Genomic DNA, 17,311 nt, shown 5'->3' with positions numbered 1-17,311 from the left:
GACCAACCTAAGCAATGAAGACCCCTCGACCCCTCTAAAAAAAAATTTTTTTTTTTAAACTCTCTTCTCAGTTTCTCCCACCTGGGTTTCCTCCTCCATTTCAGGCCATTCTCTGCTGTCCCCCTTTTAAGTGTTAGAGAGGTTTGGGGACCAGTCCTACGCCCTCTTTCTATTCTCTTGCCCCTGACATTCCTACCCACTCCTGTGGTTTCATTTGCCACCTGTGCCCCAATACTCAAGGATGCCTGCAGACCAGGTTGCTCTTCTGAGCCCTAGACGTAGATCGACTGCTTCTCCTCATGGATTCTGCACAGGCTCCTCAAACTCAAAATACCCAGTATCCACCGGGCAAGGCGGCTCATGCTTGTACTACCAGCACTTTGGGAGGCCGAGGTGAGCATGGTGGTGCATGCCTGCAGTCCCAGCTACTCGAGAGGCTGAGGCAGGAGAATCACTTGAACCCGGGAGGCAGAGGTTGCGGTGAGCTAAGATCGCAACACTGCACTCGAGCCTGGGCAGCAGAGTGAGACTTCGTCTCAAAAAACAAAATATCCAGTATCCCTCCTCACGTGTAGACCATCTTAAAAATGTAACCAAAGCAGGCCGGGTGCAGTGGCTCACGAGGCCTCTAATCCCAGCACTTTGGGAGGCCGAGGCGGGTAGAGTTTGAGACCAGCCTGACCAACATGGAGACACCCCGTCTCTACTAAAAATACAGTATTAGCCGGGCATGGTGGCGCATGCCTGTGATCCCAGCTACTCAGGAGGCTGAGGCAGGAGAATCGCCTGAACCCGGAAGACGGAGTGGCGCCATTGCACTCCAGCCTGGGCAACAAGAGCGAAACTCCGTCTCAAAAATAAATAAATAAATACAAATTTGAGTACCATATTTTACCCTTAGGCGTTTGCATGAAGCCCCAAATCCCCAACACACATGCCAACGCAGGAGCCCAAGCATAAACTATCCTGCCGGCCTTTTCACCTCATCATCAACGAATCCCAGTTCTGCTTCCAGCCACGTGGGCTCTTTCTGCGTGGTGAGGGTGTTCAAATTACCTCCCAGGACTCTGTCAAGTCCCTCCTCTAGGATTTCCTTCGTCTTCTGGATCATCACCTCCCCACTCAGCTCTCATCACCGTCGTGGTTGGCTGTCTACCTCCCCCATAGACTGGAAGCTCCGTTCGGGCCGTGGGCTTGGCTGTCCTGCTCACCACAGTGTCCATGCCTTGGGCCCAGAAGACGTTTCACAAGAGTTTGTTGAATGAATGTGGGGAAAGGATGGACAGGGGGTAGACAGGTGTGGAGGGCAGGCAGACAGGGATCGTGAAAGGGACACACAGACAGAACCTGCAATGGGAGGGCTAGCCAACAGGACCGAACGGCCGGGACGGAGGGCAGGGCTGCGGGTGGCGCGCGGCAGCGGGTCGGGGCGGTCCGGCGTCGGGGAGCTGGGCGCTCTCCAGGCTGCGCCTCCGCAGGGGGCGCCCGTGGCCCGGGGCGTGGCCTCGCGCAGCCCCGCCCCCCTCGCCGGCGCCAGGGCAGGCGGGCGGCTGGCAGCGGTGGCGCCGACATGGCTGCGCTGGTGGAGCCGCTGGGGCTGGAGCGGGGTAAGCGCGCGCCAGGGGGCCCTGCCCACCGCGGCCTGCGTCCCCAGTCCCCGGTCCCCTCCTTCCCGGGCCTGGCCGGCGCGGGTGGGCGGGGCGGGCGCCGGGGCCGGGCGGTCGTTGGGTGTGGGAGGCTCCGTGGGCGCGGGCCGGGGCGGGGGGCGCCCGCCTTACACCCCGGCCTGTGGAGCGGTCCCGGGGCCGCAGGGCGCCCGGCTGGTGGCGGTTTCTCCCGCGTCACCCTGGACTGTGCAGGGCGTCCGACTGGGCTTTGGCCGTCCTCCCGGGGCTGTTCGCTCGCCCTCGCTCCGCCGCTCTCCTCGCTCCGCCGCTCTCCTCGCTCCTCTGCGTCTCGGGGTCTCTGACACTCGCGGTCTCTGCGCCCCGCCCCCGCCCCGCAGACGTGTCCCGGGCCGTGGAGCTCCTCGAGCGGCTCCAGCGCAGCGGAGAGCTGCCCCCGCAGAAGCTGCAGGCCCTCCAGAGAGTCCTGCAGAGCCGCTTCTGCTCCGCTATCCGAGAGGTGAGGGGCGCGCGGCACAGGGTTGCGAGCTGGCGACCGCCGTCCTCCTCCTCTTCCTTCTGCTCGCCTCGAGCTCGGGGACTACGCCTCCCGGCAGCTCCCGAGGCGGCCCGCCTTGGGGTGCCCACTCTTCAGCTCAGGGGTTCTTCGGGAGTTGTAGTTTCCTCGGGCTCTGGTTGCGGGGGCGGGGCGGATCCTGGCGTGGGATCGGGAGAAGGTCTAGGGGCCCGGACTCCTGTGTCTAGGGCCGGAGGGGCTGGTGGTTCCCTGATGCGGCTGTCTCTTCACCCAGGTGTATGAGCAGCTCTATGACACGCTGGACCTCACCGGCAGCGCCGAGATCCGGGCCCATGCCACAGCCAAGGTGGGCCCCGCACCCCATTCCATTGCTCCTGGTATCTGCGTAGCTGCCTGGTGGAGCTCAGTTACCTCCTTCACGCCAGTCATTTCTGTTTCCTCCCTCAAGATTTTTGCCAAATCTATGTGCCGCCCTTCCTATTATTAAATAATTGCACATTTTTAACTTAAAACAAATGTCATACGAAGGTATCTTTAGCAACTGCAAATGGAAACCAGTGTGGCATGGCTGGCTAGAAGATAACCTTCAACATCTGTACAGTGCAAACCAGGAAAGTCATGGCGCGCTGGCATCCCACTGCACCATAGTGAGATGCTGCCTCTTGCTTCTGCCCGGAGGCTCTGAGTTCCCTCCAGGCCTGGCTTTCCTCAGTTTAAAAGTAGGATCGAAGAGCTGGGTGCGGTGGCTCACGCCTGTAATCCCAGCACTTTGGGAGCCCGACGTGGGCGGATCGCCTGAGGTCAGGAGTTTGAGACCAGCCTGGCCAACATGGTGAAACCCCGCCTCTTAAAAAAAAAAAAAGTAAGATTGAGGCCGGGCGTGGTGGTTTATGCCTGTAATCCTAGCACTTTGGGAAGCTGAGGTGGGTCCTGACTTGAGGTCAGGAGTTCAAGACCAGCCTGCCCAACATGGTGAAACCCCATCTCTACAAAAATACAAAAAAATTAGCTGGGCGTGGTGGTGCACGCCTGTAATCCCAGCTACTCGGGAGGCTGAGACAGGAGAATCGCTTGAACCCAGGAGGCAGAGGTTGCGGTGAGCCGAAATTGTAGCACTGCACTCCAGCCTGGGAAACGAGCGAGACTTCATCTCAAAAAAAAAAAAGATTGGCAAGCGTGGGGTATTCAAGACACACTCACACCAAATGGACACATTATCTTGCAAAGTGAAGGGAAAGGGGCGCACAGACATTTCAGGGGGATCTTGCATTGTGTCATGGCAGGTGTCCCAGGCTTAGGGATAGCAACCCAGTCTAAATCGCTGTCCTCGGTCCATATTCCCCTCCCCAGCCTTCATGCCCACCTTGGAGGGGTTTCACCTCCAGCTGCTTTCTCTCTCCCAGGCCACAGTGGCTGCCTTCACAGCCAGCGAGGGCCACGCACATCCCCGGGTAGTGGAGCTGCCCAAGACGGATGAGGGCCTGGGCTTCAACATCATGGGTGGCAAAGAGCAGAACTCGCCCATCTACATCTCCAGGGTCATCCCGGGGGGCGTGGCTGACCGCCATGGAGGCCTCAAGCGTGGGGACCAACTGTTGTCCGTCAATGGTGTGGTGAGTGGGGGGCTGAGGCAGGGCTGGGGGACACAGTCTGTCCAATGTAGCATAGCCCCTGCTTTTGACATTGATTCAACACACACTCACTGAGCGCTGCCTCTATGGCTAGCCCTGTGCTGGGCAACGTTACAGACCCTGAGAGATGTTGGCCTCAGCTCCTACACTCAACCTTCCCTCTGTGGGGAGGACAGTAGGCCCTAGCTGAAAAAGTCCTAATGCAGAGACATAACAATGAGGAAGTGCAAAGTATTGTGACAGCCCAGATGAGGCACCAGGCCAGTGTAGATGCAGGAAGGTTTTGCAGAGTAAGGAACATTTGGGTTGGGTGTTGAAGGATGAGTAGGAGTTCTCCAGGCAAACAAGGTAAAGGGTGTTCCTGCTGAAGGTACTGTGGAGGATACTGACTTGGCATACCTCTGAGCTGAAAAGAAAGGGCTTGGTTCTCATAGAGGTCTGGGCATGCAGGTAATTAAAATCACTGTGGTTAGGTAGGGCGCAGTGGCCCACACCTGTAATCTCAGCACTTTGAGAGGCCGAGGCGGGTGGACCACCTGAAGTCAGGAGTTTGAGACCATCCTGGGCAACATGGTGAAACCCCATCTCTACTAAAAACACAAAAATTAGCTGGGTGTGGTGGCAGACACCTGTAATCCCAGCTACTTGGGAGGCTGAGGCAGGGGAATCACTTGAACCTGGGAGGTGGAGGTTGCAGTGAGCTGAGATCACACCATTGTCCTCCAGCCTGGGTGACAGAGCGAGACTCCATCTCAAAAAAAAAAAAAAAAAAAAAAAAATCACTGTGGTTAGAGTTGAGGGAAGCATAACTGGAGAGGTGGCTGGGGTCAGCCATACAGGGCCTGAGTGTCAGCCTGAGAAGCTGGGACTTTGTCCCATGGGTTCTGGGGAGCCATGGGAGATAAGGAGTGAGCCAGGGATAAGCTCAGTTTGCAGGTACAGAAAGACCTCTCTGGGAGCCTATGGGAGATGAACTGTGGGGAGAGACTGAAGGCCAGAAGGCCAGGGAGGAGGCTGAGGTAAGACTCCAGGAGGAAAGAAGACGAGGCCTGAGCTGGGGCCAGGGCTGTGGGGACAAAGAAGAGGGAGTCAAGGCAGGCGGGCATGCGTGGGCTGTGGGCAGGGAGGCCATAAAGATGGGCCTGGACGTTTGGCCAGGAACTGAGGGAACATGGGGCTGCCCCTGACATGGGGAGTCTGGCAGGTTTTTGAGGAGGACACTGAACCAGGAATTAATGACTCTGCCACAAAGAGGACATGAGGCATTGGCACTCAGGGCTGGAACCAGGCTCACCAGCAGTGGGTCCCCTCTCCCTGGGAGGAGGGGGCTGGGCAAGGGCAGCCGGCCCCAGGCCCAGCATCTGTGTTGGGCACCGCAGAGTGTTGAGGGTGAGCAGCACGAGAAGGCGGTGGAGCTGCTGAAGGCGGCCCAGGGCTCGGTGAAGCTGGTGGTGCGTTACACGCCTCGAGTGCTGGAGGAGATGGAGGCCCGGTTTGAGAAGATGCGCTCTGCCCGCCGGCGCCAGCAGCATCAGAGCTACTCGTGAGTCCCTGGGTCACCACACCCCTGGGGCCTCCACTGGCTCCCTTTAACCCAGGCTCCCAAACCAGGCCAGTGTTTCCTGGACATTCCAGCCCTGGCCCCTCCTGTGGAATCCTGACCCCTGCCTGGCCCAGGCCCTCACCCCAGGCTCTTCTGGCCGGATCCCCTGGGGACCTCTTAGCTTCCTTCCATCCCAAGATGTGGAACCTGCTGTGGCTGGGATCCCTCAGCCCACCCACTTTGCCTCTGCGTCCCCAATCCTGCCTCTCATCTACCGGAGCCCTCGTTGAACCCAGGTCCCTTCTCCACCCCTCTTGCAGGTCCTTGGAGTCTCGAGGCTGAAACCACAGATCTGGACGCTCACGAGCACCCTCTCCCTGTACAGTATTTATTGTCCCTGGCACCTTATTTAAAGATCTTTGACCCTCACTGAGTGTCTGTGTGTCTGTCCTGCACCCCTGGGTTGGTGTCTTGAGATGTGGGCGAACATGAGGACCTGAGGTCAGGCCAAGTCTTTGAGAAGCCCTTTTCGGAGTCTGAGAGCAGAGGTTGAGAGCTCTCCCTAGGTCTGAAGGCGGAGACAGGCCGGCTTCGAAGGGGCTAGTCCGAGGGCGGAGGCCGGGACCCCGTCTGGGTCTGAGTGCAAGGAAAGAACTGAGGACAACGCCGCCTACCCTTAAGAGCGTCTGAGGGCGAAGGCCAAGTCCCATCCTCCGGAGTCCTGAAACGCAGCCGGAGCTAGTGGGCGGCCTCTGTGTGGGCGGGGCGGAGCGAACCATTAGCCTCGTCCGCCGGGGGAACCCTGCAGGCCGCACTACCGTCTGCGTGGGAGTCGCGGGTGGGGGTGCCGCGTGCAGTTCCCGAGGCGGGCGCAGGGGTGCAGAATGAGGTGCCCTCGCCCACCAGGCGCTCACTCCACCTTCCAACCAGAGCGCGTCTTTCCGGAAGCTGCCTCCGCCTTGAAATCCAACCTTTAGCCTCAACCCGCTGCCCGCCCAGCCCTCGTGTCCCGTGCGGCGCGAGGGCCGGCGCGCGCCACTGCCGGGAGCCGGGGTCGCGACACGCGTTCCACGCCGCGCGCTACTCGCTCCGGGTGACATCATCCCCCTGCCGGGCTCCGCCCCCCACCCCAGCCGCCGCACGCCGCGCGCCTATTGGTAGACGCGCCTTATGCCCCGCCTCTCGCCCTCCGCCCGCGCGACCCCTCCCTGCAGGTGTGGAGGCGGGGTCTAGTGGCCGGCCGGCGCCGACGCTTCCTCCCATTGGTCGCTCGTCGCCGTCTGTCAGTCTCCTGTTAAAGGGGCCACGACCGCCCGGGAGTCTTGGGGGGAGGGGGAGGGAGGAGGAATTTTTTTGGGGGGAAGGTGGGATTTGGGGGGCGCTGGTGGGCACCCCTGAATCTGGCGGCTGCGGCCTCGCGGGGGGAGGCTGAACGGTGACAGGGGCAAGGGGCTATTTTGGGGGTAGAAGGCAGTGAGAACGTGAGGGGGAGGGGGGTCCCCAGCACCCGAGCCGGAGCCAGAGACGCGGAGCCCGCGCGGGCGGCGGAGACAGGGCTCCAGGGCTCCGGAGCGACAGAGCCGGGCCCCGGCCGCTGCCAGGGGCCCCGCCCGGCCCCCCCACTCCACCCCAGGTCCCTCCTGCAGCCCAGCTCCACCCGCAGCCGCCGCGGACCAGGCAGGTAAGAGCCCGGCCCGGCCCTCCTGGCAGCGCCCACCCCGGGGACCCCTTGGCGAGCCTCCCCCGCCTCCCCGAGATCCCGGATTCCCTTCCTCATTCCCGGGGACCCCTGAGCCCCGATTTCACTGCCCAACCCCGGGGACCCAGGCGTGCCCCTCCCGGCGCCCAGAGTCCCCGACCGAACCCTAGAATCCCGGGCGCACCGCCGCCTCGCGCCTCCTCCAGGGCCCAGGAGCCTGGATTTCCCGGTCCGGCCCCGGGACCCCCTTGAGCCTAGATCCTCCTTCCCGGCCCTGTTCAGGGAGCTCCAGACACCCGCCGCTGCGGTGCCAGACTCCCCCGGCGCGTCCGCATCGTCCCCGCTTCGCGCACCCCGTCTCCCGTCGTCAGCCTCGGGCTTGCACGGCCGGCCGCGTCCCTCGGTCCAGGCAGGCTCGGCGGCCGCCCTGGACACAGGCCCGCTCTGGAGCTGTCCATGGTCAGCGCGCTCGGCAGCCTTGCCTCCCCCCACCGCCCGCCGCCGCCGACAGGGAGGGGGCGCAGGCGGCGCGGGGATCCCCCCCGCCGCGCCTTTGACCCGGGGATACCCGGGCCCTCCCCAACCCGGGCGCCTCAGCCTTGGGGTTCCGCCGGCCAAACTCGTGGCCCGGTCCTCGGCACCCCAGGTTCCTGGGACTCCAGCTGCTCCCTAAGGAGCCAGGGCTTCTGAATTTTCCTGTTCTGGTCGCCGTGGGGACCATGGCACCCGGTCGTGCAGCTCCCACCCTGTTCGGGAAGCCTGTCCGTGCCTACACCTCTGCTGGCCCCAGGTGGTAGCCCTCACCCCGTCAGAACCTAGGAATCCTGTTCCCCAGCATTGCTCTGCTTAGAACCTGGTTCAACAGCCCTTGTGTCCCGCAGACCCACAGACTCAGGCTCCTGGCACCCAGCATCTGCTCCCTGAGGGACTCAGGCGCCATGACTTGCTTCCTTTGGGGGATCCGGAATGTGATTCTTAATGCAGTTCTCTGATTTCTGTTTACACTCCCCCTTGGGGACCTAAATGTCCTGGACCCAGTCTTGTATCCCCTCAGGGACCCAGGAGTTCAGACCCCAGCTTCTGTACTACCCACCAGCTTTTACCGAGGCTGTCCGCCCCAAACCCTCTCTCCAAACAAGACCTCAGGCTGTCAGCTTCCAATCCCTCATCATTTACCTCCACAACGATTCAGGAGTCCAGGCTCCTAGCTCTGTCCACTGCCTTCCCCAGCAGGTATCTAGTTTCTCAGCTCTCACTTTTAGGGACCAGGTCTTCACACCCTCATCGTTCTGCCCCATCAACTTACATCTCCTGTGGCCTTAACAAACCCCTGTCTCATCCTCATGTCACCCCAGGTGGTGGCTTTGGAAGTCTCTACTCTCTCTCCCAAGACCCAGCTTCTTGAGATGTTTCCAGCACTCCATTGCCCCCTGAGGCCCATATGAGTTCCTATTCTCCAAGTACACTCTCCCAGGCCAATGAGCCGAACACACATCACTTCCTCCAGATGTATTTGGTGGCGTGGGCTCATAAGGAAATCTAGAAGCTACCTACTGTCATCCAAATTTCTTTCTTCTTTCCTTCCTTCTTTCCTTCATTATTTTTCTTTCTTTGTTCCTTCCTTCCTTTTCTTTTCCTTCTTTCTTTCTCTTTCCCTCCCTCCCTTCTTTCTTTTTTCTTTCTCTCTCTCTCTTTTTCTTTCTTTCTTTTCTCTTTCTTCCTTGACAAGTTATATCTCTATTGCCCAGCCTGGAGTGCAGTGGCATAATCACAGCTGACTGCAGCCTCCACCTCGCCGGGCTCAGAAGATCCTCTCACCTTAGCCGCATGAGTAGCTGAGACCACAGGCACCCATCACCAGGCCTGGCTAATTAAAAAAAAATTTTTTTTGGCCAGGTGCGGTGGCTCACACCTGTAATCCCAGCACTTTGGGAGGCCTAGTCAGGAGTTTGAGACCAGCCTGACCAACATGGAGAAACTCTGTCTCTACTAAAAGTACAAAATTAGCTGGGCGTGGTGGCACATGCCTGTAATCCCAGCTACTTGGGAGGCTGAGGCAGGAGAATCGCTTGAACCCAGGAGTCAGAGGTTGCAGTGAGCCAAGATTGTGCCATTGCACTCCAGCCTGGGCAACAAGAGTGAAACTCCATCTCAAAAAAAAAAAAATTTTTTTTTTTGTAGAGGTGGGGGTTTCGCAATGTTGCCCAGACTGGTCTCAAACTCCTAGGCTCAAGTGATCCTTCTCCCTCGGCTCCCCAGAGTGCTGGGAGTACAGGCATGGGCCCTCGTGTTCAGTCCAGCCGCATTTCTTGTTGCACATGTGCTCTTGTATTGCTCCATGTTCTAGACGCCTTCTAAACACAGGAACACTCCCCCTTGATGTCTGTTCTGTGTTCCACTCTCACTCAAGACATGGCCTGAGTTCTAGGCCAGATGCCAAATTCTAGGCATGTCTTTTCTCAGTTGTTGTTTTCAAATATTTAGATAAGACCCCTGAGCCAGATTCTGATCCCACTGTCTCCTCAGACACGTTCCAAAGTTCTAGCAACCTTCCTTCTTTGCTAAATGTTCATTTTAAGTGTGTTCTAGGTTCCAGCCACATTTTTCTAGATTCCATTCTCTTTTGAGAGGCAGTCTACCTTCTAAAATGTGTGTGTTCTAAATACCCTAGGCTTCCTAATTCGTGCTATTGATTCTAGAATGCCCTTCCCTGTTTCCCTGTTTTACGTTCTAAGTTCCATTTAATTGCACATTATTTTTTGTTGTTGTTTAGTTTTTATTTTATTTTATTTTATTTTGAGATGGAATCTTTCTCTGTCACCCAGGTTGGAGTGCAGTGGTGCTATCTCGGCTCACTGCAACCTCCGGCTGCCAGGTTCAAGCAGTTCTCCTGCCTCAGCCTCCTAAGTAGCTGGGACTACAGGCACCCGCCACCATGCCTGGCTGATATTTTTGTATTTTTAGTAGAGATGAGGTTTCACCATGTTGGCCAGGCTGGTCTCGAACTCCTGACCTAAAGTGATCCTCCTGCCTCCCAAAATAGTGGGATTACAGGCGTGAGTCACTGAGCCTGGCCTGTTGTTGTTTATACATTGGGTCTCGCTATGTTACTGAGGCTTGTCTCGAACTCCTGGGCTCAAGCAATCCTCCCACATTGGCCTTCCAAAGTGCTGTAATTACAGGCATAAGCCACTGTGCCTGAACCTAATTTCACATTCTGAAATGTAAAAGATTTCCAATGAAGTGTTCTACATTATGTTTTCCTTCCCCAGGTTTCAGGTTCTAGGCCCATTCATTTTCTGTCAGTTTTTCCCCCAGTACAGCCTTAGTTTAGAACTTGTCCCCTGGTAGATCGTGGGTTTTCTCCTCCATCTGCCACTCTGGCACTCTAAGCTTGTTCTAGGCTCTCTCCTCTTCTGGAGACTTCAGCCTAGAAATGTTCTTATTTCCAGAACATCCCTCCTTTGCCAGCTCAATCTTTATTCCAGGAAATGCTCAATTCTCAACGTGCATCCTTTTGACCCGTCCCCTGCCCCTCCCCATAGACACTTCTAAGTTCCTAGCAAACTCTTAGGCACATGATAAAACCAAGGATGTGACCCCTGCTATATTCTTTTTAAAAAATGTAACTAAGGCCAGATATGGTGGCTCACGCCTGTAATCACAGCACTTCGGGAGGCAGAGGTGGGTGGATCACCTGAGGTCGGGAGTTCAAGACCAGCCTGGCCAACATGGAGAAACCCCGTGTCTACTAAAAATACAAAATTAGCCAGGCGTGGTGGCACATGCCTGTAATCCCAGCTACTCGAGAGACTGAGGCAGGAGAATCGCTTGAATCCGGGAGGCAGGAGGTTGTGGTGAGCCGAGATCGTGCCATTGCACTTCAGCCTGGGCAACAAGAGGGAAACTCTGTCTCAAAAAAACAAAGTAATTAAATTTTTAAAAATCTATTTATTTATTTATTTTGAGACTGGGTTATGAGACTGGATAATTTCTGTATATTTTGTACTTTTTTTTTTGAGATGGAGTTTCACTCTTGTTGCCCAGGCTGGAGTGCAATGGTGTGATCTCAGCTCATTGCAACCTTTGCCTCCCTGGTTCAGGCAGTTCTCCTGCCTCAGCCTTCTGAGTAGCTTGGATTACAGGCATGTGCCACTACACCGGGCTAATTTTGTGTTTTTAGTAGACACGGGGTTTCTCCATGTTGGTCAGGCTGGTCTCGAACCGCCAACCTCAGGTAATCTGCCCATCTCGGCCTCCCAAAGTGCTGGGATTACAGGCGTGAGCCACTGCGCTCTGGCACCTGCTATATTGTTATACCTTCATCCCTAGTAGGTTCTGAGTTCTAGATTGTATCTGCTGACTGTGTTTGTTATGTATTGCATTATATGTATTTATGGGTATCATGTATATCGGGTTCTGGGGTGACCTGGACACTAAATTATGGGGTTGCTCTTGGCTGGTTCTAGATTACAGGCTTCAGAACTTAGTTCTAGAATACATCCCTCTACTTAGTCCTATGAGCCGTTGTTACCCCAAGTCATCGAAAGCGTGGAAGCATTCTGCACCCTGTCCTGTGTCTTCATGCCAGTAGTTTTTTAGGTTATATGTCCAGCCTTGCTGTGTTTTATTTCCTTTTAGAGGAACTTAAAGCTCTGGGACAGCCTCCCTAAAACATCTGTGTTGCATTGTCTGAGTGAGTTGCTGGTTTGGGATATCATGTTGGTTTTTGGCCGAAGGCTGGCCTGCCCTCTTAGAATCATTTTCCTGAATCTTTCCTCTGAGTTCTAGGATTATCCTGTCTAGCTTCTCAAACGCACCTCTTCAAACACCCAAGGGGACAGGAACCCAGCTTCCTCCTCTCCCAGGGCCCAAGGCTCTCAGGCCCTCCTCTCCTCACAGGAGTCCGAGGCTCGGGTCCCAGGCTTTGGACACAGTCCGCATATTGGGCGGGGCTGGGAATTATCTAAGCTCAGAACCGGTTATGTGCTGCCCGCAGGGGGAGAAGGAAAGGAAGGAACTGAGTGAAAGTCCCTCCTGCTTTCTGCCGGGCCAGCTGGACCCGTCGGACCTGATGTGTGCGGAGGGAGCGGTTCAGGGGGCCTGGCTTCATCTCCGCCCTGCCCCTGGCTCCAGGGACCCAAGTCCCGCCTTCTTGCCCCCAAACCCCGCCCCTTTTCCTCCCCCGCCTTTGGATATAGCCCCCAGGTGGCTGGGGCTGGGGTTGCGGGGGGAGCTCCCAGAACTCCTGGGTCCTGGAGGAGTAGATGTGCCCTCAGGGGCCGGGGAGAGGAGGAGTCTGAAGGCTGAGATTTCTGGGTCTAAGCGAGAAGGCTGAGCCCAGACTCTTGTCTCTTAGGGAAGGAGAGGGGTACCGTCTCCGACTCCTGGGATTGGGGAGGTGGGGGATGGAGGCTCAGCCTCTTGGGGTCTGGGGGAACCAAAGGGACGGGGGACCTGAACTCCTGTGACCTGAGGGAGGCGGGAGGTAGTTCTTGGACTTCTGGATCATGAAGAAGGAGGTGACTATAGTGGTCCTGGCCATGCCGGTATTTTTTTTTTTTTGGAAATGGAGTTTTGCTCTGTCCCCCAGGCTGGAGTGCAATGGCGCGATCTCGGCTCACTGCAACCTCCGCCTCCCGAGTTCAAGCTATTCTCCTACCTCAGCCTCCTGAGTAGCTGAGATTACAGGCTCCAGCCACCACACCTTTTTGTATTTTTTTTAGTAAAGACGGGTTTTCTCCATGTTGGTCAGGCTGGTCTTGAACCCCCAACCTCAGGTGATCTGCCCACGTCGGCCTCCGAAAATGCTGAGATTACAGGCGTGAGCCACAGCTCCCAGCCACCCTGTGGCCTTCTTAAGGCATGGTTCTGGTCTAGGTGTCAGTTTTCCTACCCATGCAGTGGGTTGAGGGTAGAGACTGATTTTAAACACACATTCCCTCAGACAATGCCAGGGTCACCCAGCCTTTGTTCCTCTGAGTAGGCCAGGCCTAGGTTTGCTGCCAGTGTCTGATGGGAGTCTGACTTCAGTTTTCCTAAATCCTCTCACCCAGGTAGCCAGGGTTTAACTAGAAGCAATGGGTTTCAGTTTATCCTGGGCCACGATTAGAATGGATAGGCCTGGCCAGGCGTGGTGGCTCAGACCAGGTAAATAGATGGCTCAGGCACGGTGGCACACTTTGGCATGCCAAGGCGGGAGGATCTCCTGAGTCCAAGAGTTTGAGACCAGCCTGGGCAACATAGTGAGATCTCGTCTCTACAAAAAAAAAAAAAAAAAAAAAGCGGCGCGCGGTGGTTCATGCCTGTAGTCCCAGCACTTTGGGAGGTCGAGGTGGGCGGATCACGAGGTCAGGAATTCAAGACCAGCCTGACCAACACAGTGAAACCCCATCTCTACGAAAAATACAAACAGTAGCTGGGCATGGTGGCGAATTCCTATAATCCCAGTTACTCTCGAGACTGAGGCAGAAGAACTGCTTGAATAGGGACCTGAGAGGCTGAGGTTGCAGTGAGCCGAGATTGTGCCACTGCACTCCAGCCTGGGCGACAGAGTGAGATCCTGCTTAGAAAAAAAAGAATAGGCCTCAGTTTCCCCTGGCAGCACCTGGTGGCCAGTATTTGGTTTCCTGGTGGAGTGACAGGGCGGTGGTGCCTGTTTCCCTGTGTCATGATCAGAGTGGCTGGGCCTCAGTTTCTTCTGTGCAGTGCCTGGTTTGCCACAACTGTTTCTCCTACGTAGTATCCGAGTGGCCGTGTCTCAGTTTCTCCGTTGTGCCTTGACGAGGCCGGTCTGTTCCTTGCCCTTCCCCGCCCCGCAGGCCCGCACCGCCGCCATGATGTGCGAGGTGATGCCCACCATCAGCGAGGATGGCCGGCGGGGCTCGGCGCTGGGCCCGGACGAGGCGGGCGGGGAGCTGGAGCGCCTCATGGTCACGATGCTCACGGAGCGCGAGCGCCTGCTGGAGACGCTGCGCGAGGCACAAGACGGGCTAGCCACGGCGCAGCTGCGGCTGCGCGAGCTCGGCCACGAAAAGGACTCGCTGCAGCGTCAGCTGAGCATCGCGCTGCCCCAGGTCTGGGCGGGGCCGGGGCGGGGCCTGAAGGGGCGGGGCCTCGGTTGAGAGGGCAGTCCGGAAGGGGCCGGGCTTGGCGCCTGGAAGGGAGGAGTCTGGGCGAGGCTTGCTATTAATGGGCGGGGCCTGAGTGGCAAGGGAGAGCGGGACTCAGCAGGGTGGGCGGGGCTTTCAAACTTCCAGGCCCAGGGAATGGAGGAGATAGGGAAAGTATTGAGTTGAATGTCCTGATCCTGCCAATGTCTGGACAGGAGTTTGCAGCTCTAACGAAGGAACTGAACTTATGTCGGGAGCAGCTGCTGGAGAGGGAGGAAGAGATTGCAGAGCTGAAGGCGGAACGGAACAACACGCGGGTGAGGGGTGTTGAGGGCGGGGCCTAAGTGGGGGCGGGGCCTCGCGGTGTTGAAATGGGGGGCGGGGCCTCGCGGTGTTGCAGCCTGACCTATTTTTTCCCCCATCTCGCATTCCTGTCTTCTCTTCCCTGCTTACATTTCCTGGCTGGTCTCCCACTCCGGTCCCACTCCTTCCTCCCTGTCTCCATAACTTTTCTCTCTTCTGTACCACCGCTTCCTTGACCCCGACCCCACCTCTGCTATCCTTCTCTCTTTCCCTGACCTGTCTCTCTCGGTGCTCCTTTGTTTGGCTCCATGTTTTCCTCTATGTGTCCGCCCTACCTGTCACCCTTTCTCTCAACCCTGCCCCTTTTCCCTTGCCTCTTTTCCTTGACCCCATGCCCTGTGCCTGTAGCTGCTCCTGGAACACCTGGAGTGCCTCGTGTCCAGGCACGAGAGGTCACTGCGCATGACCGTGGTGAAGCGCCAGGCCCAGTCCCCGGGTGGGGTCTCCTCGGAGGTAGAAGTGCTCAAGGCTCTAAAGTCCCTCTTCGAGCACCACAAGGCCCTGGATGAGAAGGTATGAGAATTGGAAGAGCGGGGTGGAGAACGGAAACCCTTAGTTCACTGCGGCTGTTCTGAGTGGGAGAGGTTCTGGCTGTGATTGGTTGGGGATGTGCTGAGTTGGAAGAATGTTGACTGCGATTGATCGGGACAGGCTACAAAGACTGGGACTTGACTGGTTGATAGCAGAAAAATAAACCAGGATGGGGCTACCAGTGGATGGGGCAGCCTGGGTAGCTGGTTGCGGCTGCATACCGGTTATGGAGAGAGGAGTCCCAACGCTGCCCTATCAGACCCGTCCTAGGGGTGTTCTGGGCCAGGAATAACTGTCCTAAATTGGGTTTGTTCTCCAGCTGACTATTGCCCTGCCCCGTCCCCAGGTCCGGGAGCGGCTGCGGATGGCGCTGGAGCGAGTGGCAGTGCTAGAGGAGGAGCTGGAACTGAGCAATCAGGAGGTGCGGGTGTGGCCAAGAAGGGGAGGTTGAATCCAAGGGGAAGGGCTAAGGGACAGCCCAGTGGGGCGGAACCGATTGGGTGGGTTTCAGAGAGAATCTGTTGGGGCACGACTAGGGCAGACAACCAATGGAATTGGACTATGGAGAGAAACCACTGGGTTTCTTAAGTGGGCACACGTTGCGCAGGGCTCCGGGGAGAACCTCCCAGTAAGAGTGAGATTAAGGGTAGAACTAGGGACTGGGGCTCAGGCTGGGACTAAGGAGGAAGTGATTGGATGGGGAAAGGCAGGGCTAAAGCGGAAACCTTCCCCCGGAGGCTAAGGGGAGGAGTACGGGTAGACGCCCTTCACGGTGGCGGCCAAGGAGGATGTAAGGAGGGTACAAGGCCTAAGAGTAGATCGTGGGGTAGGCATCGCCCCAGCAGGACCAAAGGCATTTCAGATGGGGCCCCCCATCCCCTTAGAGGGCCAGTGCCAGTGGGAAGTAGAACTGGGGGTTCAGGGAGCCCCTGTGCTCTGAATTCCCTTTGACGCTTCCAGACTCTGAACCTTCGAGAGCAGCTGTCTAGGCGGCGGTCAGGGCTGGAAGAACCGGGCAAGGATGGGGACGGGCAGGTGAGATATGGAAGTCCCCTCCCCAGGAGCTCCATTCCACTCCCTGACTTCGTGATGGTGTTTGCAGTGTTTGGTGTGATCCAAACACTTAGACGGCTGCACCTCTAAGACAGTCACAAACATTTGACCTCTGATCCCGGTCACCTAGCTAACTTCTGTGACCGCCTCACTGACCCCTGTGGACTCTGACCTGCATGATCCTTATTGATCTTTGATCGTCTTTCAGCGGATTGACTTTCTCCCTGCATTCCCTCTGTGTCTCTGGGAGACACTCTGGGATGTTGTCCCTTCCTTCCCTCACTCCAGACTCTTGCCAATGGCCTGGGTCCTAGCGGGGATTCCAACCGGCGCACAGCAGAACTGGAGGAGGCCCTGGAGCGGCAGCGCGCCGAGGTTTGCCAGCTGCGGGAGCGCCTGGCGGTGCTGTGCCGTCAGATGAGCCAGCTGGAGGAGGAGCTGGGCACTGCGCACCGTGAGCTGGGCAAGGCGGAGGAAGCCAACTCCAAGCTGCAGCGCGACCTCAAGGAGGTGAGGCCCAGGGAGGTGGGCTGCCTTCGATCGCTCGCCTTTCCTTAGCCCTCTCTCTTGCGCATTGCTCATGAATGGTGGAACTTCGATTCAGTCCACAGGCTGGGTGGCTCCTCCTCTCTCAGATTCAGTTTCCTCACCTGTGAAAGGAGATGTGTGATTCTCAGAGGGTGAGCCGGTGGCGCAGAGTAGGCGCTCCATAACTGTTTGTCATTACTTTGTTACCTCTGGGTCCTTCTCTGGTGCCTCTAAATCAATTAATTTTTTTTGTTTTGAGGGGGATGGAGTTTCGCTCCATAGCCTAGGCTGGAGTGCAGTGGCCTGATCTCAGCTCACTGCAACCTCTACCTCCTGGGTTCAAGTGATTCGCCTGCCTCAGCCTCCTAAATATCTGGGATTACAGGCGAGTGACACCATGCCCAGCTAATTTTTGTATTTTTAGTAGAGACGGGTTTCACTGTGTTGGCCAGGACGGTCTTGATCTCTTGACCTCGTGATACGCCCACCTCAGCCTCCCAAAGTGCTGGGATTACAGGAGTGAGCCTCCAGGCGCCCAGACTGTTTTTTTTGAGACGGAGTCTAGCTCTGTCGCCCAGGCTGGAGTGCAGTGGTGCGATCTTGGCTCACTGTAACCTCACTGTAACCTCTGTCTCCCAGTTCAGGTGATTCTCCTGCCTCAGCCTCCTGAGTAGCTGGGAGTACAGGTGTGCCCCACCACTCCTGGCTA

The 17,311-nt window shown here is 57.2% G+C and overlaps 3 protein-coding genes across 4 annotated transcripts in view; 2 read left to right on the top strand and 1 right to left on the bottom strand.

The window, feature by feature from the left end:
• Positions 1-1,535: 1,535 nt before the first annotated feature.
• On the top strand, positions 1,536-5,745 carry LIN7B (lin-7 homolog B, crumbs cell polarity complex component). The gene is made up of 6 exons (XM_064380673.1): positions 1,536-1,607; positions 2,006-2,124; positions 2,417-2,488; positions 3,546-3,755; positions 5,153-5,316; positions 5,637-5,745. The coding sequence occupies exons 1-6, from the start codon at positions 1,571-1,573 to the stop codon at positions 5,656-5,658; spliced, it is 624 nt and encodes a 207-aa protein (XP_064236743.1). The 5' UTR covers positions 1,536-1,570; the 3' UTR covers positions 5,659-5,745.
• Positions 5,664-6,420, bottom strand: CUNH19orf73 (chromosome unknown C19orf73 homolog; the record flags this gene model as incomplete). Its single annotated transcript, XM_064380771.1, has 1 exon — positions 5,664-6,420. A coding segment is annotated over exon 1 (756 nt), but the record flags the coding sequence as incomplete, so codon positions are not given.
• Positions 6,421-13,836: 7,416 nt separating this feature from the next.
• PPFIA3 (PTPRF interacting protein alpha 3) overlaps positions 13,837-17,311 on the top strand; it is a 26,559-nt gene continuing 23,084 nt past the window's right edge. The window contains exons 1-6 of one of the 2 annotated variants that reach the window (XM_012460485.3): positions 13,837-14,091; positions 14,343-14,444; positions 14,839-15,003; positions 15,368-15,442; positions 15,982-16,056; positions 16,363-16,584. In XM_012460485.3, coding sequence (XP_012315908.1) covers positions 13,852-14,091; positions 14,343-14,444; positions 14,839-15,003; positions 15,368-15,442; positions 15,982-16,056; positions 16,363-16,584 — 879 coding nt within the window. In that variant the 5' untranslated portion in view covers positions 13,837-13,851. The remainder of the gene's footprint in view (positions 14,092-14,342; positions 14,445-14,838; positions 15,004-15,367; positions 15,443-15,981; positions 16,057-16,362; positions 16,585-17,311) is intronic. The other variant, XM_012460476.2, reaches the window with a different exon arrangement.

Source organism: Aotus nancymaae, unplaced genomic scaffold (assembly GCF_030222135.1).
Source record: "Aotus nancymaae isolate 86718 unplaced genomic scaffold, 86718_ANA_hifiasm-v0.15.2.pri h1tg000028l, whole genome shotgun sequence".
NCBI lineage: Eukaryota > Metazoa > Chordata > Mammalia > Primates > Aotidae > Aotus > Aotus nancymaae.
The sequence above is the reverse complement of the archived record's forward strand: the minus strand, read 5'-3'. Positions and strand labels throughout refer to the sequence as shown.